Source organism: Dama dama, chromosome 19, assembly GCF_033118175.1.
Source record: "Dama dama isolate Ldn47 chromosome 19, ASM3311817v1, whole genome shotgun sequence".
NCBI classification, from domain to species: Eukaryota; Metazoa; Chordata; class Mammalia; order Artiodactyla; family Cervidae; genus Dama; species Dama dama.
The window spans coordinates 75,190,771-75,215,669 of record NC_083699.1 but is presented as its reverse complement, the minus strand read 5'-3'; the positions used below and the strand labels follow the sequence as shown (position 1 = coordinate 75,215,669).

Below are 24,899 nucleotides of genomic sequence, written 5' to 3'. Positions count from 1 at the left end.
GAAATTACAAAAACATTGCTGAGTAAAAAATGCGAGTTGTAGTATAATTTGAACAATAGCTTATGATTTAAATAATATACACAAGTGCTATCTATGCACCTGTTACCTAAATGTCTATAAGAAAACAAAGCAGATTAAGAGTTGAGATTTCCTCTTCTAGAGCGGATAAGTGAGCTATGATAAAGAGAGCAAAGCTTCCTCCTTGGGGTTTTTTTATTGTTAAGAAGAAGGTATTTGTGTGTATCTTATGTCTTCTAGAGTGGTTGTACCCTGATTTCTAAATTTAATATTATATCACAAGCACTTTTCTGAGCCATCAAAAATTATCCAAATCTATAATTTCCAGTGACTACATGATAAAGTTATTATCACTTTTGTAGTTTTTTCCTTCTTTCCTGTTATAAATAATAGTATAATAAGTATTTTATACATGCAGTGTTATCTACACTTTTCGCCTTGAATAAGTTTCTGGAAAGGATTTATTAGTTCAAATGGAAGGGGTATTTTAACGCTCTTGATACATCTTGACAAATTGCTTTATGTAAAGATTGTAGAAATTCATCCTTCAGTCTCCGGGCACTATTGACAAAATGAAGCATAGCTTTAATCCTCTGAAAGGCATTCTGTTAATTTTACAAGTGAGAAAAGTGGTATCTCGTGGTTGCCTCAGTTTTATTCATTTTTTATTATTGGTGAGGGTGAACCTGACTTGGGGGCTGCATGTCATCTTTCATAGTATTTAAAGTAACTTTCTGGGACTTCCCTGGTGGCCCAGTGGTTAAGAACCCACCCTGCAATGGAGTGCACGAACTACGATCACACATGCCTAGAAGCAGCTGAGCCCACGAGCCACAAATGCTGATGCCTACACGCCGCATCCAAAGACCCCACGTGCCGCAGCTAAGGCTCGCAGCAGCCAAAGAAAAAGAAATAACTTTCTGAACTGGAAGAAAATAGAGTAGCTACCTAAGTTCTGTCCAGGTCTTTGGGGCTTTGATGTTTATACTTAATTTGAAGACTGAGATAAAATTAAAATGCAAGTTTTTCCCAGAAAACTTCAACCCTAAGGAGATATTTGACCCAGAGAGACCATTAGAAAACCAGGGTTTGAGTATTTTGGTCACCTGCTCACCTTGTCTTGATTGTTAGCCTGGGACAGACTAGCCAGGGTCTGAGACCTGGTTTCCCAGGTGGTGCTAGGGGTAAAGAAACTGCCTGCCAACGCAGGAGACATAAGAGACACAGGTTCTATGCCTGGGTCAGGAAGATCCACTGGAGAAGGAAATGGCAACCCACTCCAGTACTCTTGCCTGGAGCATCCCATGGACAGAGGAGCCTGGCAGGCTACAGTCCTTGAGGTTGCATAGTCAGACACGACTGAAGTGACTTAGCACAAGACAGAGACCTGGGTGGATGCCCAGCTCCTCTGCGATCACACTCAGCCCTGTGCTCGGTGAGTTCTGCCTGGGCCCAGACACCCTGGAGCTCTACACATGGCCGGTTGTTCTGAGTCACCGTCAGCACTACCCTCTGCCCTCCCTGGGGAAAGACTCGTTTGGCCACAGTGCCAGGTGACAGCATCCCTTCCTCTCTTGCAGGCTACACTGCCATTGCAATGACCCTTCTCTGGATGACCCCATCCCCCAGGAGTACGCCCTATTCCTCTGCCCCACGGGTCCCCTGCTGGACAAGCTTCAAGACTTCTGGAGAGAGAGCAGGCGGCAGTGCGCCAAGAACAGAGCCCATGAGGTCTTTCCTCACATAACGCTCTGTGACTTCTTCACGGTGAGTTGGCCTGAGGCACATTTAATTCTCATTAACATAGCAGCTGAGTCATTTCCTGTAATAACTAGGTGGTGATGGGGCAAAACTAAGGGGTTTATTTTCATAGAGTGGTCCACAACAGTGATGTTTGCATGAGATAGCCTTTACTTTCTTCCTCATCTTCATCTGGTCAACTCCTATTCATCCTTCAGAATCCAACTCATTTATCCTCTCCCTTTTTAAGTCTTCCCCACCTCCCCAGGCAGGCTTCCCTGATGGTTCAGTGGTAAAGAATTCACCTGCATTGTAGGAGATGCAGGTTTGATCCCTGGATCGGGAAGATCCCCTGGAGAAGGAAATAGAAACCCATTCTGGTATTCTTGCCTAGAAAATCCCATGGACAGAAGAGCCTGATGGGCTACTGCCCATGGGGTTGTAAAAGAGTCAACGACTAAACAGCAACATCTCCCCAGCTAGAAACTTTGCTGCGCTCTGTGCTCCCACCTCCTTTCGTTTCTCTATCTAGTGGCTTTCTCCCTGTTGCAAGGCAGTGGGTCTGATGCAACTTGGCATCCCTCACTGGACTGAAACCTTCAAGGGAGGGAGGAGGCTTCGCTTACTATTTTATTGTACCCGAAGAGACTAGCAAGTGTCTCAGCCTGAGTGGGGGCTTCACAAACCTGTGATGGATCAATTAGTGAACAGATTGGCCAGTCACAGATGCAGGACTTCTTCCTGCCCTGGGGATCAGCTCTCTGACTCAGAAGAGGTCGGAGAGGCAGTTCTACAGGTGTCCTGGGAAGGTAAGAAGGACCTGGACTGCTCAAGGACAAGAGGGAGACATGAAAATGAGAGGAGGGAAGAACACCACTGGGGCTCTTGACCAGAAAAATGTAGCGAGGGCACACCACCCTGGCTCTGCTGTCAGCAAACTCTCAGAGTCCCACTGGGGCCCAAGGAGTCCTTTGATCCAGGCTCCTCTGCATTGCACAGAAAGGGGGCTGCAAACCTGTGCAGGACGGTTTCCAGAAGATGCCCAGGAGAAGCAGTGCTTCCCAGAGTCCCTGATAAACACCCTCATTTGCCATGGGGTGGGGAGGGAGTCCCAGGTGTTGAATCCAGGAGAGTCCCAGGTAAGCTGGGTGAGTTGGTCACCCTGCTTGGACATCGCTGGAATTTGTGACCTCAGGTTCCATTGTGGCTTGTCCTGGGAGCTCATCAGGGAAAGGAGTGGCAGCCAAGCCAGCTCTGAACATGACCTTAGAAATGGATGTGCCTGATCATGACCCCCAGGGAGCTGACCTGGGGATCCAGCTCCTCCTCACAGCCCATTGAGGCATGGGCACACGTGCACGTATACACACATCACACACACAGTTCCCTTCTCCCAAGGTAGCTGCCCCACTTTCCCCTACCCTGCCCTAGAGGCTGAGGGTCCTTTTCCAGCAGTAGAATGTAACAGGAATTCACTCTTTGTCTGATTCTAAGGACATACAGCCACCAAATGGTGGCGTCAACTACAGTTCTGTGTATAACGTGGCTCCAAGCTCCAAGGTTACATGACTGAGACCAAGAAATACATGTGAAGAAATGTTCGTCCATTTGGCGGTTATGAGTTGAGTGCCCTGTGGGTATATCCCATGCCTTCCAGGCCTGTGAGGGCTGCAAAGATATGGCAGGGGTGAATTTAGTGAGCTCCTGGTTATTGGGGAGCTGTGGGTGCGTGTTAACAACAGTGATAAGGTTCACAGCTCAGAGAGCAAGGAGGGCTATGGGAAACCCAGGCGGAGCCTGCTGCTGGGGAGAGGAGGGATCAACTAGCTCCCCATGGGCATTGCTGTGTTGGAGTGGGTCCCCCATAGCCTCATGGAGTTTTCCTCACTGAGCCAGGAGCTGTGTGGTCAGAGAGTGGGTGTGTGGGTGACAGTGGGGATTGACAGGGAGCTTATAAGCCAAGACCACATCAGAGGAGACCCTTGTAGACAAGGACAGCTCAATCACAGGCCAAGTGCAAGGCCCGTTGCCCAGTCTGAAGGCCAACAGCCAAGGAATAGGCTACAACCTTCCTCAGTAGGTTAAGTTCTGAGCAGTGCACCCCAGGACTATCTCAGTGGAGGCTACAGGAACCCCCAGAAGCCAATAATGCAGTGCTGAGCATATCTGTGCACCACGGGAGTGGGAGAGGGGCTCAGGATGCAATATGGGGGGCTTGGGTCAACTCAAGATAGAGTGAAGGATGAAGTTAAAGGGACCCAGGGTTTCCTGCCTGGGCATTTAGAGGCTATTCCATTCCAATAAGAGCTGACCTGAATTGCCTAAGGAACTGGGGACCAGCTACGGAACAGACCCATCATCCCAAACCCCGGGTCCAGGTAAATTGTGTTACAGTGTCGTGAGCAGAAAGGAGGCTCCCACGGCTGCCTGGTTCTCATCAGTTAAGGTGACAGGTGACCGTCCTGTCTCTGTCCCTCAGTGCGAGGACCAGAAGGTGGAGTGTCTATACGAGGCACTGAAGAGAGCCGGGGACAGGACCCTGGGCGCGTTCCCCTCGGCTGTGCCTCTGGTTCTGCATTCTTCCATCAGCTACCTGGGCTTCTTTGTGGACGACAGCCCCGCAGACGTCATTCGGGAATTTGCTGTGATGTTCGCCACAGAAGCCTCCATCTTGGCAGGTAGGCAGCCCTGGGCGGTGGTGCACGCAGAGCCCCGGTTTACAGACAAGAGTCCCTTTGTGCCTGGGGCTGAGCTCGGATGCTAGGGGTGGAGCCCAGGGCTGCAAGAGTGAGGCTGTTCCCCAGTGCAGCGATGGTCAGCCTGCGGGCTAGTCTGGTGGCGGGACACGGGGGTGCCTGCCCCATCATCAGGTCACTTCTGCCCTCACCTGGCCCTTTATGGCCAACAGCTACGACTTAGCCTTAGCCTGAGGCTTAATAATTACCTAGAACCTCCATAAAATGCCAGAATGCCCTTCAGAAACCTAAGTAAAGTAAGTTAGACAGAGAAAGACAAACACCATATGATATCGCTGATCTGTGGATTCTTAAAAAAAAACAAAGGCACAAATGACCATATTTACGAAGCAGAAATAGAGTCACAGATGTAGAAAACAAATGTATGGTTACCGAGAAGGGGAAGGGATGAATCGGGTGATGGGGATTGACATACACACACTGCTCCATATAAAATAGGTAACCCGTGAGAACCTGCTGTACAGTATGGGACTTTCCATGTGACTCAGTGGTTAAGAATCTGTCTGCCAGTGCAGGAGATGCAGGCTCAACCCCAAGGTTGGGAAGATTCCCTGGAGGTAGAAGTGGCAACCCACTCCAGTATTCTTGCCTAGGAAATCCTATGGGCAGAGGAGCCTGGTGTGCTAAAGTCCGTGGAGTCACTACAAGAGGTGGACATGACTGAGCAACTAAACAACAAGCGTAGCTCAGGGAACTCTACTCCATACTCTGTAATGACCTATATGGGAAAAGAAGCTGAAAAGACGGATACATGTATATGCATAACTGACTGACTCTGGACTTTCCAACCAGTCCATCCTAAAGGAGATCAGTCCTGAGTGTTCATTGGAGGGACTGATGCTGAAGCTGAAACTCCAATACTTTGGCCACCTGATGCGAAGAGCTGACTCACTGGAAAAGACCCTGATGCTGGGAAAGATTGAAGGCAGGAGGAGAAGGGGACGACAGAGGATGAGATGGTTGGATGGCATCACCGACTCAGTGGACATGAGTTTGAGCAAACTTCGGGAGATGGTGAAGGACAGGGAAGCCTGGCGTGCTGCAGTCTTTGGAGTCACAAAGAGCCGGACACGACTGAGCGACTGAACTGAACTGAACTGATATGCCAAAAAAAGTTAATTTTTAAGAAAAGTGAGCAAATGGAAAGACTCTGAGCAAGCAGAGGGCTCTTTTCTAAGTGAGAAAAGCCTTGTCGCATTGATGTGGTTTTTCAAAACACTCAGCTGCTGGGAAACGGCCCCGGGGGGTCATTGTGCCGATGGGGATTGTAGGCTGGGGTACCTCCCCCAGCCCAACATCCCACCTGGGACACCTGTCCTCAAGGGGCCAGGGCTATGTATAAAACACAAGTCCTAGTTGATTTCTTTAAATTTTTTAGGTATGAGCATAGTCTAGTCTCCTTGGCCTCTTGGTAGGGGGATGGGGAAGAGGTGCAATACCTAGACTCACTTTGAGAATCAGCCAAATTCCCTTTTCTCAACCAGCAGCCCTGGTCTGGGGAGTGGGGCTTCAGCTGGGGTATAGTGGGAAGCATTCTGGACTTGACCTCAGGTGTGAATTTTCCCTCATTCCTGGTTGGTGATGTGACCCTGAATCGTGTCCTCTGACCCTTGACTCGTCTTTCTCTTCGAATGACTGGGCCCACCCTTCAAACGGTGCAACCTGTCCGGGAACATCCTGGTGGTCCTAGAACACAGAGGTGCTTGGCACTGCTGAGTTTGCTGTGTCTGAGACTCGGAGAGATCATGTGGCCCTGATGGGAGGACCCCCCTCTGCCCGCAAGACGGGTATGAACTTTGATCCTGGCCACATGAATAGTTTCATCCATCCCAGATTTCCACCCGGAGCCTGGCTTGATGAGTCTGAGATCATATTTTCCAGATAGTTATAAACTTATCCATGTCTTTGAGGAGTCCTCAGTTGCTCAGTCATGTCTGACTCTTTGCGACCCCATGGACTGTAGCCCACCAGGCTTCGCTGTCCATGGGGTTTTCTAGACAAGAATACTGGAGTGAGTTGCCATTTGTGAGGAGTGGTCTCCTTTATGCAAACCTGAGTTCAGATGATGACTCTGGAGTCCCCTTGTCTCTAAAAGGATGATGTGGCTCTTGTCAGGATGCAATGCGTCAGCTGCTAGCCTTCACACAGAACCAGTGCCTCACTTACTTTCACAACCCTCTGCCCCCTACCAAAAGTGACTCTCAATGGCCACTCATTTTAAAAGTGGGGTGACCAAGGGCCGTGAAGGGCTGTGACCCTCCTGAGGTCACTATCGTGAATTGAAAAGTGTCCCCTAGAATTCACGTCTCCCAGAACCTCTGAAAAGGACTTTCTTTGGAAATAGAGTCTTGGTAGATGTAAGTAGTTGAGATCACACTAGTGTAGGACAGGCCCTAAGTCCAGTGACCAGTGTCCTTGTGAGACGAGAAAACACAGGGACACAGAGGAGAGGCCAGGCGCTGAAGTGATGCGGCAACGAGCCAAGGAGCTGGAGGAAGCAAGGAGGAACCCTCCCCGAGAGCCTTCAGAGGGGGCGGCCCTCGACGCCTTGGTTTTGGATTTCCAGCTCCAGAACCGTGAGAACAAACCTCCATTGTTTTAAGCCACCCAGTATGTGGTCATTTGTGACATCAGCCCAGGAAACTGACAAAGTCCCCGAACCAGTTAGTGTTACAGCCAGCCCTGGAGTCCAGCCCTCTCCTGCTCCACCTGGGTCTCTTGCTGACTGGCCCCACGTCCTGCGAGAGCTGGTGTTGACCCCCTGTCCATCACCCAACCCTGAGCTGGTTCTGCCCTGCCCTCCATGGCCGCCGCCCTGGGCCTGACCCTGTTGGGTCGGGAGGAGTCAGTCACAGCTCCGGGGGGCCTTGCTGGCATGTGTGTCCCTACCCAGCGCACAGTCCTCTGGGGCGTGGGCCATGGAGAGAAGATACACAAGTGCCCATTCAGAAGGCCGGTGACTCGGTGATCTCTCGGATGACTACCGTGGCGGGCCCTTCCCAGGCCGTGCTGACTCACCGCCGGCAAGACAGCCCTCCCCACTGCAGTTGGAACACCTGAGAAAAGGAATTTCCCTGCCGCCCACACACTCTCTTATTTTGGGCGCCTCAACCCCCGCAGCTTGGGGCATGGAGACCTCAGCGGTTTCTCCTTTGCTACCAAAAGCTCAGACAGAGGATAAAGACGTTGGTGGGGCCGCCAAGTCTGGGCTCCAGGAAGTGCGTCATTGACATTGCTCTGTTGAGGATGGGTCCTTGTGTGGGGTTCAGCGTTGCCTGTGGGTAACTAATATCTGGGCTTCCCAGGTGGCACTAGTGGTTAAGAACCCACCTGCCAATGCAGGAGTCGCTAAGAGATGCAGGTTCGATCCCTGGGTTGGGAAGATCCCCTGGAGGAGGGCAAGGCAACCGACTCCAGTATTCTTGCCTGGAGAATCCCATGGACAGAGGGGCCTGGAGGGCTACAGTCCACAGGGTTCACACAGTTGGACACGCCTGAAGCCTCTGAGCATGGAAGCAAGCACGCAACTAATATCTACTGCAAGTCTCTGGGGGACCTTACGGTTAAGAGGCTGGCTTCCCAGGACAGCCCAGCAATCCTCACCCTCAGGTTGTCGCTGTCGAAACTGAAGCTGAGTCAGACCAAGACGCTCCCCAAGGTCACCTGCCAAATGGGGCAGATGAGTCTAAAGTCAGGTCTATCTGATTCCCAAGTCTATGCAGTTCCACTGATCACTGCCTCCCCAGAACAGAGCTGCTTTGTGGCCTGGCTGAAATCAGATCCTGGCTGCTTCTGGGACACCACCGCCCACTGACCTGAGGGCCCTGGAATGAGGACCAGGCAAGCTGGGACCCTGGGGATAGAGGTCATTCAAAAAGGCCAGGGCCTGGCCTCTCCAAAGTCTTCCTGCTTCACAAAGCCAGTCGGATATTAGAGGTGCTGAGGTGTTTTCTTCTAGAGACTTGGCAACTGAAAAAAAAAAAAAAAACCATGATCTGGCTGGGATCCCACCCATCCAGGCCACCGAGTAACGTGCATCCCAGGGGACAAGGGAGATTTGAATCAACTGTTGGAGCAACTAGCTTGCAAATTGATAGACCGCCCCCCTCCCCAAGCGTATCCCCCAAACCTGTTTTTCTACTCTCTCTGCTCACCTTCAGATGTGCACATCTGCTTCCTCAGATGTGCATGCTCCCAGCCATCTCCTTCACAAACTGACCTCCATGCAGCGGCCCATCTGGGCCGAGTCCTCGCCTCGTCGGGAAAGCGCTGGTACAGAGGGCTGGGGTGAGGATGGGCAGAGATAGGAGGACCCTGTGTAAAGGCATTTGCACCGCCACCCTGGTCGCATAATCGCCCTGGACGGGGAGCCCTGGGCGTGCAGTGCGGCCATCTGGGTCAAGGTGCCCGTGTGCCTCCTTTCACAGACTGCTCAGTGAAGCCTTGTACCAAGCAGCTGCATCTCACCCTGGCCCACAAGTTCTACCCTCACCACCAGAGGACGCTGGAGCAGCTGGCCAGAGCCATCAACCCCGGCCACAGGTGCCAGTGGACGGCCGCGCTCTACTCCCGGGACATGCGCTTCGTACACTATCAGGTGGGTAAGCCCAGGCTGGACTGGGTCCCCCACCCTGGGATCAGGTGAGCTGCTGCCTGCCTGACAGAGCCCTGACCCCAAGAGCCTTTGGCTGGAGGTATCTCTGTAGAAGGAAGAATTTGAATCCCTTTTTGAAAATCATTTTGTTGCCTGCATTTTGGAGTTAACGTTCTTTTGTTTATGAGTTGCAGACATCCAGAAATTTGGAGGGGAAAAAAGGAACATTTCTGGTATTAAAAGTGGACTGTTGCAAAGATTTATGAATATATTATGTTGGTTATTAATTTGTTTAAATAGTGACTTGAGTGAAGTCTCAGTCCAGGACTCCCTCCCCATGGGACTGGTATTAAAAATGGACTGTTGCAAAGATTTATGAATGCATTATGTTGCTTATTAATTTGTTTAGTGATTCAGTGACGCCTCAGTGCAGGACTTCCTCCCCGTGGAATTGATTGGTTTAGAAGGTTTTGTTATACTCCTTTTCAGACCAATGGAACAAGTATAAATGAACCCACTGTGTTCCTTCACATGAGAGAAGCTATAAATAACCTCACTCCAATGGGGGTGGATGTAACATCTGGTTATGCTTTGAGATTTTTCACATAAGAAATAAGTAAACAGAGATAGGTAGGTAGGTAGGTAGACAGATAATTAGATAGGTATAGACAGATAATTGATAGAGGATACACAGGTAGGTAGATGTTTAGTAGATGATGGATAGATAGATAATAGATACAGAAATATAGATGATAGATGATTGATAGATGTTATATAGATGATAGATGGGTGGCACTAATGGTAAAGAATTGCCTGCCAATGCAGGAGATTCAGGTTTGATCCCTGGGTCAGGAAGATCCCCCGGAGAAGGAAATGGCTAGATTTCCTTCTAGCCTGGCAGGACCCTGGCAGGCTACCATCCATGGGGTCACAGAGAGTGGGACGTGACTGCTGCTGCTGCTGCTAAGTCACTTCAGTCGTGTCGGACTCTTCAAGACCCCATGGACTGTAGACTACCAGGCTCCTCCATCCATGGGATTTTCCAGAAAAGAGTACTGGAGTGGGTTGCCATTTCCTTCACCGGGGAACGTGACTGAGGGAGCAGAAATACAGATACCTTGGTAGATAGATAAGAGAGACAGAGACATGACCGGTAGATACCAATACCCATTTCTAAATCTCTCCCAAGAAGTCTGTGCATCCTTTGGTCACATTGCACTGTCATCAGCCGAAGGCTTGGGTGTGTCCTGGAGACACAGAACCCGTCCTTACTCGAAATCTGAAGACTCCCACCTCCTTTCCAGACCCTGCGGGTCCTGTTCCAGTACAAACCTCAGAACGTAGATGAGCTGACGCTCAGCCCCGGGGACTACATCTTTGTGGACCCCACACAGCAGGAGGAAGCCAGCGAGGGCTGGGTGATCGGGATCTCGCAGCGGACGGGCTGCCGGGGCTTCTTGCCGGAGAATTACACGGAGCGAGCCAGCGAGTGTGACACCTGGGTGAGACACAGGTGAGTGCCGCCCCCGCCCCGCAGCCCACATGTCTCTCCTGGAGTCACAGACAGTGTCTGTCTGGAAGCAGTGTTCCCAGTGCTTGTATGCTTCTAGATCATTCCACCATCAGTGAAAATGGCCTGCTCCATGCTGGCAGCATTATCCCTGTAGGCATCTGATAAATGTCTTGACCAATTCTTGGCTTTCCGCTGAAAACATTCACTAGACATCAATTACTCTATAAAACTTTTCTGAGACCATAATCCCCAGAGGACTACAAAATACACTTTATTATTTCGAACCTGATAAATTTTGGAAGCATGCAAGTACTGTGGAAGAGATAATTAAATTAAAAATAAGCCACTGAAATCAATTCGATAGGCCCATACAATAAAAAACTTGAGGTTTTTAAAAATGATCACAAGGCGGTATTTACGCACTGATATAAAAAAATACAAGGTAAATTGCAGAACAATGTGCATAGGATAGTACTAATTGTGGGGAACAGATGAATTAAAACATGATCATCTGTACTCACATATATTTAAATACACATTTATGCCTAAAAGTTCCCTGGAAGGGAAAACCTCTAGAAACTTCCAACAGTGCTATGCTGCAGGGTTGAAGGTGGAATTGGGAGAATGGTTTTTTAGGTCTCTACAACTGCATCATTTTTTAAATTTTTGAAACTTAGAAATGCATTGCTTCTTCAAAATATAAGATAATCAAAAAATAAATTAAAAAAATTAAAAAAGATAATCAATTTTAAGTTTAAAGAAAAAAATATAAGGAAGTTGAGTCAAAGGGAGAGCAGTCAGACAAGCCTGGGGCCAAGCTTTGTGCCCACCGTGCACGCTGTAAGACTCAGGCTCCAAGCCCTCCCACACCCAACGTGGAGTGGGACACAACTTCCACAAAACCACCACAGTCATCCCAGGCACAAGAACACCAGTCATTCCAGAGAAGCACAATTTTTTGGATGTGGCTATGGCAATGGGTCCAGTAGCCAGAACAAAATCACAGCATGTTGGTACCACGAGGGACTGCAGAGATAATTGGCTACATCATCCTCTCTGAGAGGTGAGAATACTTGGGCCCAGGGAGCTGGAGGGGCCAATTCATCATGCAATTAAGGAAGCACTTGGTTCCTTGTAGAACCAGTTCAGTCAGCCCATTTAAGGAGTAACAGGCAGAAGATGCTGGTTCCACCCTAACTGACCATCTGAGGCCCAGGAGGGACGGGCTTCCGTCTGGCTCCTGTCCTTTAGCAAGTCCTCCAGTCCTTGCTCAGGACAAAAGAGCTTCACTGGCACCAGGCAACTGGCAAGCTGGATGTTGCTAGAACTATGCTGCAAAGACTCTATAGAAAATGAGTTTGCGGTTGTTACATTTTACATCTTATAGTTCATCTGTCAGTCACCTGCCACCAAAATAACCATTCCAGCTTTTAGGCTGGACATTTCTGGGACTACTCCTTCTAGAAGCAAGTTTCTTGTAGAAATGAATAACTATTAACAAGAATCACAGCAAAAGAAGGGAAAACTGAATGCTGAGCTGGGCTGTGGGTGTCTGACGACTGTGTTTTGGAAGCGCCCCATTCATGCAGGGGAAGAAGATGCATGGCAAACAGTGGCCTGTGATTATGGCTCAGAAAGGCAGACCCAGCTCTGCTGTCAGACTCAGGTGTCCTGGCTATGTCTTTTAAAACAGCCAAAAGTGTACTGTATTAAACATTCAGAGCTTTTTAATCAGAAACCAGCCCCAGAATGTCAGGACACATCGCTAATTGCTTAAGCAGAAATTAAGAAATTGCAGTTCAGTGACATTGTCCCAAGGCTACCTTGGCTATGGGCAGACACACTGTTGTTCAGACAGTGGATAAATATCTTGAAAAGTGTCAGTGCAGAATTCACATTTGGCACATGCAATCCAAGCAGGAAAAATTTTCCTGCACCAGTGACCCATCTTCAGTATGATAATTCAGTCCTTGTGCCAATAATTCAGGGTCTCTGGATTCACTTGGCAACAAAATGACCATTACTTTGCCCATTACTTTGAAGAAAAAGATCAGAGGCCACCTGTGTGATGACGATGGAGTTCATACATGAATCACAGCAGTTTCCAGCCCTCCACGGAGAAGGAGGATGTAGTATAACCGTCAAACAAGGAGCTGGGAATATTAGAGCTCAGAGAACACATCCTCTCTGAGCCAGGATAAGAGTCCCAACCTGGAAGCAATACACACCCGTAAGTTTCCAAAACCACAGAGCAAGTTGGTGGCAAGTAGCTCAGAAGTTATAAAGGTGTTGTCATGGGCTGCACTGGGTCCCCCAAATTCTTACGTTGACATCCTAAGCCCCAGCACCTCACAATGTGACTGTATTTGGAGATGAGTCTTTAAAGTGGTGAAAAAGTGAAGTCGCTCAGTCGTATCCGACTCTTATTGACCTCATGGACTGTAGCCTACCAGGCTCCTCCGTCCATGGGATTTTCCAGGCAAGACTACTGGAGTGGGTTGCCATTTCCTTCTCCAGGGGATCTTCCCGACCCAGAGATCGAACCCGGGTCTCCCACATTGTAGGCAGACGCTTTACCGTCTGAGTCACCAGGGAAGTTCTTTAAAGAGGTGACTGAGGTAGAAGGAGATCTCAAGGATGAGCCCTGATCCATCTGACTGGTGTCCTTATATGAAGAGTGAGAGATGAGGACACAAACACACGCTGAGAAGGACGATCACACTTGGACACAGGGAGAAGATGGCCACGCACACGCCCAGGAGACGGGCCTCGGGGGGACCAGCCTTTACCACACCTCGGTCTTGGACTCTCAAGCTCCAGACTGTGTGAGAATAAATATCTGTCCTTTAAGCCACCTCGCCTGTGGTTCCTCACTCTGGCAATCTCTGGAAGACACGCTGGGACACAGTCCACACAACCCACAAACGGCAGCTATACCCCTGGTAAAAGTCAGGGGGCATTTAAATGCATCTATCTCTATGGTGTAAGTTAAGCATTAAGTAGGTTTCTGAGGTTTAAGAGAAAAACAGAAATATCGAATTGCTACATTCTTTCCTTTTTCTTCTCATTGCCAGGATCCCCTTCATAATCTAGGGTGTATTTCATTTGACAGATTAGCCAAAAAAAAAAAATTCAATTTTTCTCTCTCACTGTAAGCTTCACAGATGTTATTTATAGATAACGCAGCTTCACTACCTGCCCTGTGGGCCACAAGCAGGGTGTGTGTGTGGGGGGGAGGGGGGGGCCCACCTCGCCCTCAGGAAGGGGAAACCAATCAGGGTTTCCTGTATCAATGTGAGGCTCTGCAAATACTGAGAGTGTGTTCGCTTGAAGGGGGAAACATCAATGATCCGAGTACAGGGATCATGTTCTCGTCTATTTACCACCAGCTAAAGCCCTAAATGCTGTAAGAATATGCGCCAAGTAAATCTATTCAACCTGAACCCATCTAGTAGGATTTACCGCTCGAGGCAGGAGAGACATGGAAAGAGAAGGTACAACTCGCAGACAACTTCAGAAATGCTTTAACTCTGAGCGTAGTTGTGAGGATGAAAGGCGGCTGACCAAGCCCGTGGGCCCCTGAGATGCAGAAGAAATGGCTCCACTCCCAGCTCAGGACCCGGTAAGGGTCTCGGGATGCAGGCCTGGGAGCCATCAGCCTTACAAGAACTGGAGGGCTTGGGGCCTCTCAGAGAGAAAGGAAAACATTTACAAATGGGCTGAATAAGTAGGGACACACCAGGTTCACGATGGAGCAAGATGAATCCTGTCAGAGTCATTTCCAGGTTTAGTGAAGTACCTTCTAGGGCAATCCCAATGGGGTCATTTGTTGGAACTTCACTGAATGTTTGAAAAATTTATCTGGGGGAATAAACAGGAGAGAAGAGCTGAGAACACTTTGGAAAACAAAAGTGACGAGAAGAGACATCTACCTTACCAGATATTAAAAGCATGTTATAAATCTATAATACGGTACTGATGAGGGAAAGAGAATAGATGGCAGAGCAGGAGACCTGGTATATTAGGGGTTCCTATCTGATGGATGCATCAGAAATAGGAAAATAAATGGGTATAAAATAGGAAGTATTCTGTATGATCGTATAGCACACACTAAGTTGAGTTAAACAAAAAATGAAAATTATTTTTAAATAGGAAGCAAAAAAAAAACAGAAGGCAGTTTAAATGATGGTATTTCTGATTTCTGGACTGGGTAGAGTTTGAAAACAGAGAAGCAATAGAACATATCTTAAATGAGATGTAACAGAGCCATCTTTCGGGCTTCCCCAGTGGCTCAGACGGTGAGAAGCCACCCGTGATGCAAAAGTTCGATCCCTAAGTCAGTAAGATTCCCTGGAGGAGGAAATGGCAACCCACTCCAGTATTCTTGCCTGAAGAATCCCATGGACAGAGGAGCCTGGCATGCTGCAGTCCATGGGGTCACAAAGAGTCAGCACCACTGAACGACTAAGTACAGCACTGCCTCTTTGGAGCAGTCTCTCGGGGCTATCTGAGGTGCTGTCTCCTGGGCTGCAGCCTTCATCTTTAATAATGATTATTAAATGCTCAAATGGTAAGCCTTCTCTATGTTAAAATCATAAACAAAGCTACAATTTAAAGAGCAAGGTGATAATGCTTTTCAGAAAGTAAATAATAATAAAGATGGTGCTCCCTCACCGGTCACCCATGTGAGAGGACTGTCTGCCTCCTCGCCCACCATAAATCCCAGACACTCTTCTCACCAGTTGCTTTGGTCTGACTTTTTCATCTAGTCCATGGGCCACCTACTGCATTCTTCACTCCTGTCCGCTATGAAAGGTAAACTTGGGGAGAATGTCCCCCACTCTGGTCACCTGCAGCCTCTGGGCCACTCATCCTTCTCCCCTCGTCACACTGTGATGCTTGGTCCCAACTCCTAGCTGAGGGTGCCCATTTGTAGTGTTTTATTGCACACCTCCTGGGCATCCTGCATCCTCCAAGCGCATTGTACCAGCATCACCTGTCCTCATGAGACCCTCCCCAATGGCTCCCACCAGCAGACAAAGATGCTGTCATCTTAAAAACAAAATCAAGCACAAGCTTTCTTTTTATCCTGTTTCCCTCTCCAGCTACTATTCATTTCATTGCTCCGAACGTCTATGTCTTTTGCTCGACCCTGTTTGAAACTTGCCCACATGCTATAAAGCAGCCTACAGGCTCCATGAGTGTAACTAGTATAACTAGTTATATAGTTATACTCAACTATAGTTATATTACAGTATAACTAGTTCTCCCCTCACAATTACCAGGACCCAGGTTCAGGTCCAGTAAGAAAGGGAACCAAGAGATGACTGTGGATCATTCTTGTGTGTGTGAACGCTAAGTCGCTTCAGTCTTGTCCGACTCTGTGTGACCCCATGGACTGTAGCCCGCCAGGGTCCTCTGTCCATGGGATTTCCAAGGCAAGAATACTGGAGTGGATTGCCCTGCCCTCCTCCAGGGGATCTTCCTGACCCAGGGACCAAACCCATGTCTCTTGCATCTCCTACTTTAGCAGGCAGGTTCTTTACCATTAGCGCCACCTGGCAAGCCCAGATCATTCTTACACACAGTTTAAAAAGATGACCTTTCCCTTTATAAACTGAGTTTCCACTGGGGGAACCTGGCAATTTCTTGTTGTTGGAGGATTTCCATGACCGTTGGCTCTTAGTTTCTCTTTCACGCTCCTCCTCTGGCCCCTACCCTGTCCTCTACTTCGGCATCACCACCCGCTGGCCTTCTGGAGTTCTCACAGCTCTTGTGTGCTGTGATCTTTGCCCTTGGTGGTCCTCAGAGGTCCCAAGCAACTGCCCACACAGGGCAGCTTTCTTGATTCCCTGGACAAGCAGCAGCCTCCACTCTGTCTGCAACTGCTTGGGTACTGTGTTTGCCCACCTGCCCACTCGTGCATGGGTGCCTTTTCTGTGTGTTTCCATGGCACCAATGTGTCTGTTCTGCTTCCTTAGCCCTGCATCCCCACCATGAGCATCTTCATGCCTTCGGAAGGTGAATCTAAGAGGATGATGCCCTGGTTGCCCAGTAACAAGGTAGCACAGATGGGGCAGCTTAAACAGGTGTCCCTTCTCTCACAGTCCTGGAGGCTGGAAGTTCAAGCTCAAGTTCCCAAGGCCTCTCTCCTGGGTGCATAGATGGTCGTCTCCTCTGTGTGCCCTGATCTCTTCCCAGAAGGACCTGGGCATGTTGAATGAGCACCCACCCTGGTGACCTCATTTTAACTTCATCTGCTCTTCAAAGGCCCTCCCTCCAGATAGAGTCCCAACTGGAAGTCCTGAGTGTCATGACTAGACATTTGGGGACACACAGTTCAGTCCATAACAGGTGGTGATGGAGATAAACCACCACCATTCCTCTGGAGATGCCATGCGTTTGGGCACAGAGCTGTTCTGAACCATTGTTTTGTTTCACCCTCAAATTGGCCCCACCCACACATCTGGTCTCCTGCGTTCTCAATCATGAGACGACCAGGTACCTCCCAGCGTCCACGTGACATGACATCCCTTTCCTCTCCCACAGGACGTACACCTTCAGTGTAGCCCCTGACATGAGCTCCAGAAAGGACGGTGAGGCCAGCAGCAGACGGAACGGGGAGCCCAACCCGCCATCCTCGTCCAGGAGCCTCAGCAGCCTGCAGTCCCTACAGGTGACAGGGCCCTTGATGTCAAACAAGCCACGCAGCCGTGCCCTGGGTCAGCTCCGGGGAGACTCGGCCTCCCAGGAGCAGCTTTCACTCAGACACTGCTTCCCGGAGCTCAGGCCCGGGTGGACCAGCAAAGGGCCCATCCTTCTGCTACCGGGTCCCTCTGCTCCATCCACCCCGGGAAAGAGGGTAACCCACACACACATACACATATACACATACACACACTCACATATACACACACATATACACACACACACACACACTATACACACACACATACTCACATATACTCATACACATATACACATACAAATACACACACACACTCACATATACACACACACACATACACATACACACTACACACTCAAATATACACATACACACACATATACACATACACACACACTACACACACATATACACATACACACACACTACACACACTCACATATACACACACACACATACACACACACACTACACACACAAATATACACATACACACACATATACACATACACACATATACACACACACTACACACACATATACACATACACACATATACACATACACACACTCACATATACACATACACACACATATACACACACATACACATGTACACACTACACACACATATATACATATACGCACACACTACACATACACATATACACATACACACATACACATATACACACTATACACACATATACACATACACACACATACACATATACACATACACACACATACACACATATACACATACACACACACACACACACATACACACGTACACATGGCTGTGAATCTGTCCAGTGTCCATAGGACACATACAGGGTCCACAGTGCCCACATACAGCTCTTGTCCAAAGCTCGGTGCTCGTGACCAAAGCTCACTCATGGGGCCAGGACACGTGGTGGGGACGGGCTAGAGACCCAGCCCTCCCAGTTTGCCATGCTCTCTCCCTAACTCTGCCAGCTGACTTCTGCCCCAAGAACCCACCAGATCCCAGAGGATGCCTCTAGGTCAGACAAGAGTTGAACACAGGGCAGGGGACACCAAAACAGTGTGAGGGCATCATGGTGACCTCTAGCCGGGTCCTCAGGGGGACAACGACCTGGGAAGCGGAGCCACAGACTGGGAGCCAGAGGCCTGCCAGCCCCAGGCAGTCACAGATGGGCGCCACCCCTTGCCTGCCTCAGTCTCACTGGGGAGGGGGAGAACTGGCCTGGACCAGGGCTGGGGGCTCCCTGAGCCTGAGCCCCCTCTTTTCAGATTGAACAAGGAGAGGAGCTAGGTGGAAAAGCTCAGCCTTGGGCTCAGCCTCTGTGTGAATGTGCTGGTGTTTAGTGGGTGAGACCCTGACCACCAGTCCTGTGGACGGAACCCTCCCCTGGTGTGAGACCACTTCATCCATGCTGTGAGAAAGGAAAACTGGCCACAGGTGTGCTAAAACAATCATGTAGTGGGCTAAACAACAGCCCCAAAGAAGTGAGGTCTCAGTTCCTGCCGCCTGTGAAAGTTACAAGGAAACGTGTCTCTGCCTGTGGGGCTGAGATGAGGATCTCAGTGGAGAGGTTGTTCTGGATTATCCTGTGGTTCTAAACCGAATCACCGAAAGCAGGGGTGTGATGTGCGTAGAAGTGGAGACACAGCACTCAGGGAGAAGCCATGTGCCCGGGAGGCAGAACCTGGAGCCACACACCAAGGCGGCCACATGCCAAGGATGTTGGGGCTGCCAGGAGCTCAAAGAGGCAGGAAGGACCCTCCCCTAGAGCCTCTGAGGGGACCTGGCCCTGCGATACCTTCATTTTGAGCCTTCAGAACTGGAAGGGAACGAGCTACTCTTGTTTTCAGCCCCTGAACTGGGGGCTCTAACATCCCCGGTGATTTCAGCCCAAACATCCCCGTGACCTTGACTCTAGGCATGACCAAGTCCTGCGTCCTCCGTGGAGTCCCCCCAGCCCACCTCCTGTGGCAGCACCATCCGCTCTGCTCCCCCATCCTCTGCCATCTGTGACTCATCTTTCCACGCTTGTCCTCAGCCCCAGTGAGACCCCCTAAGTGGAGCACCTGTGGATGACACCTTGTGTCCCAGAATCAGGCACTGGTGCTCCGGATGCCGACGGTGCAAGTCACAGGAGACCACAGGCCTGTGCTGATGTGGAATTTCCCATTCTGCTCCAGAACTGCTCTTCAGTCGCTCAGTCATGTTTGACTCTTTGCGACCCCATGAACTGTGGCCTGCCAGCTTCCTCTATCCTGGGATTCTCCATGTGGGTTGCTATGCCCTCCTCCAGGGGATCCTCCCAACCCAGGGATCAAACTCGTGTCTCTCTATATCTCCTGCATTGGCAGGTGGGTTCTTTACCACTAGCGCCACCTGGGAAGCCCCTCTCCCCTGGTTACTCAGGGCTAAACAAAAACCCTGACACCAAGCAGAGAACCATCTTTAACATGCCAACACCTGGGTGGTCCTGGAGGGCCCTTCAGAAGAAGACAAGTGTCAGCAACAGAGGAGACTAGGATGGATGGATGGATAAATGATAGACAGATAGACAGATACTAGATACATAGAAGATGCATAGATAGATACATTAGATACAGAGGGTCCCCAACTTAAAGGTTCAACTTACAATCTTTTGACTTTACGATATAAAAGCAAATGCTTTCAGTAGAATTTTAAATACTTGAATTTTGCTCTTTTCCAAGACTAGTGATTTGCAGTCCAGTCCTCTCTCTGATGCTTGCCAGTGGCAGCAGCAGCCCCATTAGCCTGTGATCACAAGGGTGAAATACTGATACACTGATAACCGTGTTGCACCTAGACAGCCATTCCGTTTTTCACTTTCAGTACAGTATCCAGCAAATCACAGGAGATGTTCAACACAATTATAGAATATGCTTTGTGATAGATGAGTTTGCCCAGCTGTCAGCTAATGTAGGTGTTTGAGCATGGTTAAGGTAGACTGGGCTGAACTAGATGTTCAGCAGTTTCGATGCATTAATTGCATTTCTGACTTAGGACATTTTCAACTTATGATGGTTTTATTGGAAGGTAACCCATCACAAATTGAGAAAAGATCTGTACTTATCTACGTATCATATATATACATCTATTATATCGTGTAATGTATATTTTATACTATTATGTTAATACTATAGATTATGGTTTCCCTGGTGGCTCAGAAGGTAAAGAATCTGCCTGCAATGTGGGAGACCCAAGTTCAATCCCTGAGTCAGAAAGATACCCTGGAGAAGGGACAGGCTACCCACTCCAGTATTCTTGCCTGGAGAATCCCATGGATAGAGGAACCTGGAGGGTTACAGTCCATGGAGTCTCAAAGAGTCAGACATGACTGAGCAAGGAACACACACACACTCATACACTATAGATTATATATAATTATATATTCTAATATATGATAGAATAGATTACAGTTACATATTATGCCATGTGGTAATAATGTGCATATTATTATACTTAGATAGGTGTAGACAATATCCTAAGTAGTCACTCTGGAGGGATGAAGACTGTGTCCCCTCCCAAAATCCTATATTGAAATCTGTTGATTAGTGTGATGGCGTTTGGAGGTGGGGCCTTTGGAAGGTGCTTGACCACTTGGGTGGGGCCCTCACGAGAAGGGTCAGTGACCTTAGGACCAAGATCCCAGAGCACCCCCAGCCTCCACGGTGTGAGGACCCTCCCCCGACCGCTGGGCCTGACCTTGGACACCTGACACTTCCAGCCCCAGAACTGTGAGACTCAAATGTCTGTTGTTTGTTGGTCATGCAGGGTGTTTCATTCCAGTTCAGCCTGAAGGGACCAAGACCAGGGTAGGCACTTAGAAGAGTAGGGACGGTGGAAAACCAATGTGCTGAGAGGTGGACCATTCATTCCACTTTCCCTGCATTTCCTGTGTGTGCTCTAGTGCCCAGAACATTAAAGGCTGCAAGAAATTACAGATGATTCTTAGTCCCATTTCATTATAAAGGCTGTAGCTGCTCAACAGGCTTCCCAGGTGGCACTAGTGGTAAAGAACCCCCCTGCCGATGCAGGAGGTATAACAGACATGAGTTCAATCCCTGGGTTGGGAAGATCCCCTGGAGAAGGGCATGGCAATCCACTCCAGTATTCTTGCCTGGAGAATCCCATGGACAGAGGAGCCCGGCAGGCTACAATCCACGGGGTTGCAAAGAGTCGGACACAACTAAAGCAACTGAGTACAGCACAGCATAGCTGTTGAACAAGGACAGGAGGGATGCCTTGGAGTGGGGGCCGGGGACAAGCCTCAGAACGCAGTGTTAAACCTCAGGTGCCTCTCCTCCCCCCATCCCAGGCCACGATAGTGAGGAGAAGTGTCCTGGTGGTACGCCATGGGGAGCGGGTGGACCAGATCTTTGGGAAGTCCTGGCTGCAGCAGTGTACAACACCCGATGGTAAGTACAGTCCTGGCAGGATCCAAACGGAGGAATTAGAGCTAACACAGATCACGTCTCAATATTCTTAGTCAGAGCCCTGGGGCACCATTCTTTACTCAGACTGAATTCCCATCAGAACCTAACCTCCTCCCAGATCCTTGGCTTCTTTGGAGCTCTGCCCTCTCCCTCACAAAGTGACCACAGATGAAGCATCAGTGAGGACAGAAGACCTCAAAAGAATAGGTTCACATCTGGGGAGTCATAGATGCTCTTGAGAATATGATAAAAGTGATGGGCCTTCTCTTTGAATGGAAAACAAATACCACCTTCCATGCAGACTCAGCTAACACTTTGGCATTTAAGAAAAGCCTTTAAGGCTTCCAGGTCCAACAAAGTCTCTGTCAATGGAAATTCTGGGGAGGCGGCTTCTAAAAAACCTTTCATGGAACCTAAAAAAACAAGGCATGGAAAACAGCCATACCTCTCTCTGATTGGTGAACTGTTGGAAGGCTGGTCTGGTGTGTTCAGGCACAAGTGACTGACCGGTCACATGACATTCATAGAGCAGGTCTTGGGAGAGGAGTTTGGCTGCTAGAATCTGTTGTGGCCAGGACGTTTGGGGGACATGTGAGAGGATGTGAGGGCTTGGTGTGTTACAGAGTCCTCTGTGGGGATCACTGATAATCTGAGGATGAGATCAGGCCTAACCCTACTGACTGTTTACTCTGAGCCAGGCCCTGGGCTCCAGGCATCTCCTTACTGACTCATTCAAACAACTATATCGTCACCCGTGTTTTATAGATAAGGGGAGTCAGTCAGCTGCCTCTAATCACGCAACTAGTCACTGGTGGTGCCAAGATGTGCACCAGACCGTCCAAGCGTAGAGTTCAAGGTCAAACTCAAGGTGAACCAAAGTGCTCTGAGCCTCTGAATGTATTGGGGTGGGGGCGGGGCAGTCCCAGTGAATCCCTCTGAGGTCCACTCCCCCCTGAAAAGTGAAAGTGAACATGAAGTCACTCAGTCATGTTGGACTCTCTGCGACCCCATGGACTGTAGCCCACCAGGCTCCTCTGTCCATGAAATTCTCCAGCCTGAAGCAATTGACTAACAACACACAATGCAGGACCCACTCCTGCCATCTGTATTCTGGCCCACAGGCAATGTGACACCTTAAAGCCAAGGAGATGGGTTGAGTTGCATCTAATTAATTAATGCCAATTTGAGATTCTTATTGAGTTAAGCTAAGTCAGTCATGGAGATACTTGTTCTTAATCAGGGCAATTGCACGAGTGTATCTTTGGGAGGGGTGTTCAGAGGATGAAGACAGTCTGGTGGTGCCTGCAGATGAAACACAGGTTTTCTGAGTTTGAGGAAATGTGTGCTGGGTAGAGTAGAATTTCCTCCTGAAATTCAATCTACATCGCAGGGTGCGTTCAAGAAAAAATGCTGTTGACAACAGTTTAATTACTGTGCTTCAAATGTGGTTCTTGATATTAAGCATTTAGTGGGACGGGTATGAAGCAAATTGATGGAATTGAACAACTGGTGCTTATTTATGCTGTAGGAAAATACTACCGGCCAGACCTGAACTTCCCTCGCAGCCTGCCCAAACGGAGCCGCGGTATCAAAGACTTTGAAAATGATCCACCATTATCTTCTTGTGGAATTTTCCAGTCCAGAATGGCAGGTATGTTTGAGGCTCAACCTAGGAGGAATGGGGCTTCCCAGGTGGCTCGGTGGTAAAGAATCTGCCTGCCAAGGCAGGAAATGAAGGGCTCAATCCCTGGATTGGGAAGATCCCTTAGAGAAGGAAATGGCAACCCACTCCAGCATTCTTGCCTGGAGAATCCCATGGACAGAGGAACCTGGCGGGCTACAGTCCATGGGGTTGTAAGAGTCAGACACAACTTAGCAATTAAACAGCAACAACCAAGAGAAGAGTAACAATGATTATAGCAGTGATTATCACTCACTTGTACTGAGCCCTTGCCATGTGCTTTGAGGGCAGTAATAGCATTATCCTCACTCTGCTGATGAAGAAACTGGGGGCCAGAGAGGTTAAGTATGTTGCCCAAGATCACATAGCAACCCAAGATCACACAACAAGTAAGTGGAAGCTCAGAGACTTGACCCAGGAATGGGTTGGTGGGGAAGTCAGGAGGAATGAAAGAGATAAAAAGAACAAGAAAGAAAAGGAAAAAAAAAAAAAATCAGTGACCACTGTATACACTAAGGATGTCATTTTAAAAATTGAAAGATACATCCTGTCTTTGACTTTATTTCAAAACCTGTCCCTTTGGGCTTTTGTTTTGTCTGAGGTTCTGGTTCCACATGATTGACCTTGTGGAAGAGAAGAGGCCATTGAGCTCATCTGGTCTGCATTCTATGAGTTAAGAAACTCAAATCTAGAATCGGGAAGGTTCACAGGCTTCCCAAGTCACGCACTGGTTAACTGGAGGAACACACTAAAACAGGCTCCTCCCTGGGGACATGCTAGCTGACCTTAATCACAGTTTCCACCCACTCATCACACACAATTGTATGGGGTGCATACACTTGGGGGTGGGAATCTTGGAGCTACATAAGAGCCCTCCTGCCACAGGTAGTAAGCTGCCCCCCGGAGTTGCCCCCTCGGGCAGCTGCAGTGATGAAGAGGGCACATTTCCCACTGCTGTTTTCCAGGAGAAGCTCTGCTGGACAGTGGCGTCAGGATCACCTCGGTCTTCAGCTCCCCCGCCCTCCGCTGTGTGCAGACGGCCAAACATATCCTGGGAGGTCAGTGAGAACTGCAGCGACCTTCTCACGTGGCCGTGACCTCATGGTTCTTCTATGGGGGGAGAGGGCAGTGAGCAGAGGTGCAAAGAGAGTGGATGGCTGTGAATGACCGTCTAAATTTACAAGACAGTTGCGAACCTGCCCCTGAGAACTGTGAGGAGGCACTGAGCCTGTTAGCATTTCTGGAAGGTCAAGATTTTAATTTGCCTTTGACCAACTTATGCATGCGTTTTTTAAAAAACCTGAGGGTGAGGTTCTTCCCAGAGAACTGGGAACTGCTCTGGTCCCTTCTAAAGTACATTTGAATCAGTTCTAATGAGATGGATGAAACTGGAGCCTACTATACAGAGTGAAGTAAGCCAGAAAGGAAAACAATACAGTATATTAACGCAT

The 24,899-nt window shown here is 49.0% G+C and overlaps 1 protein-coding gene across 2 annotated transcripts in view; it reads left to right on the top strand.

Annotated features, from left to right (window-relative positions):
* The window catches only part of UBASH3A (ubiquitin associated and SH3 domain containing A), a 38,142-nt gene that overhangs the window by 5,142 nt on the left and 8,101 nt on the right, over positions 1 to 24,899 (top strand). For both annotated transcript variants that reach the window (XM_061167529.1, XM_061167528.1), the window contains exons 3-10: positions 1,599 to 1,785; positions 4,238 to 4,436; positions 8,942 to 9,111; positions 10,413 to 10,621; positions 17,171 to 17,297; positions 21,650 to 21,749; positions 23,296 to 23,418; positions 24,414 to 24,506. In XM_061167529.1, the coding sequence (XP_061023512.1) occupies positions 1,599 to 1,785; positions 4,238 to 4,436; positions 8,942 to 9,111; positions 10,413 to 10,621; positions 17,171 to 17,297; positions 21,650 to 21,749; positions 23,296 to 23,418; positions 24,414 to 24,506 (1,208 nt within the window). The remainder of the gene's footprint in view (positions 1 to 1,598; positions 1,786 to 4,237; positions 4,437 to 8,941; positions 9,112 to 10,412; positions 10,622 to 17,170; positions 17,298 to 21,649; positions 21,750 to 23,295; positions 23,419 to 24,413; positions 24,507 to 24,899) is intronic.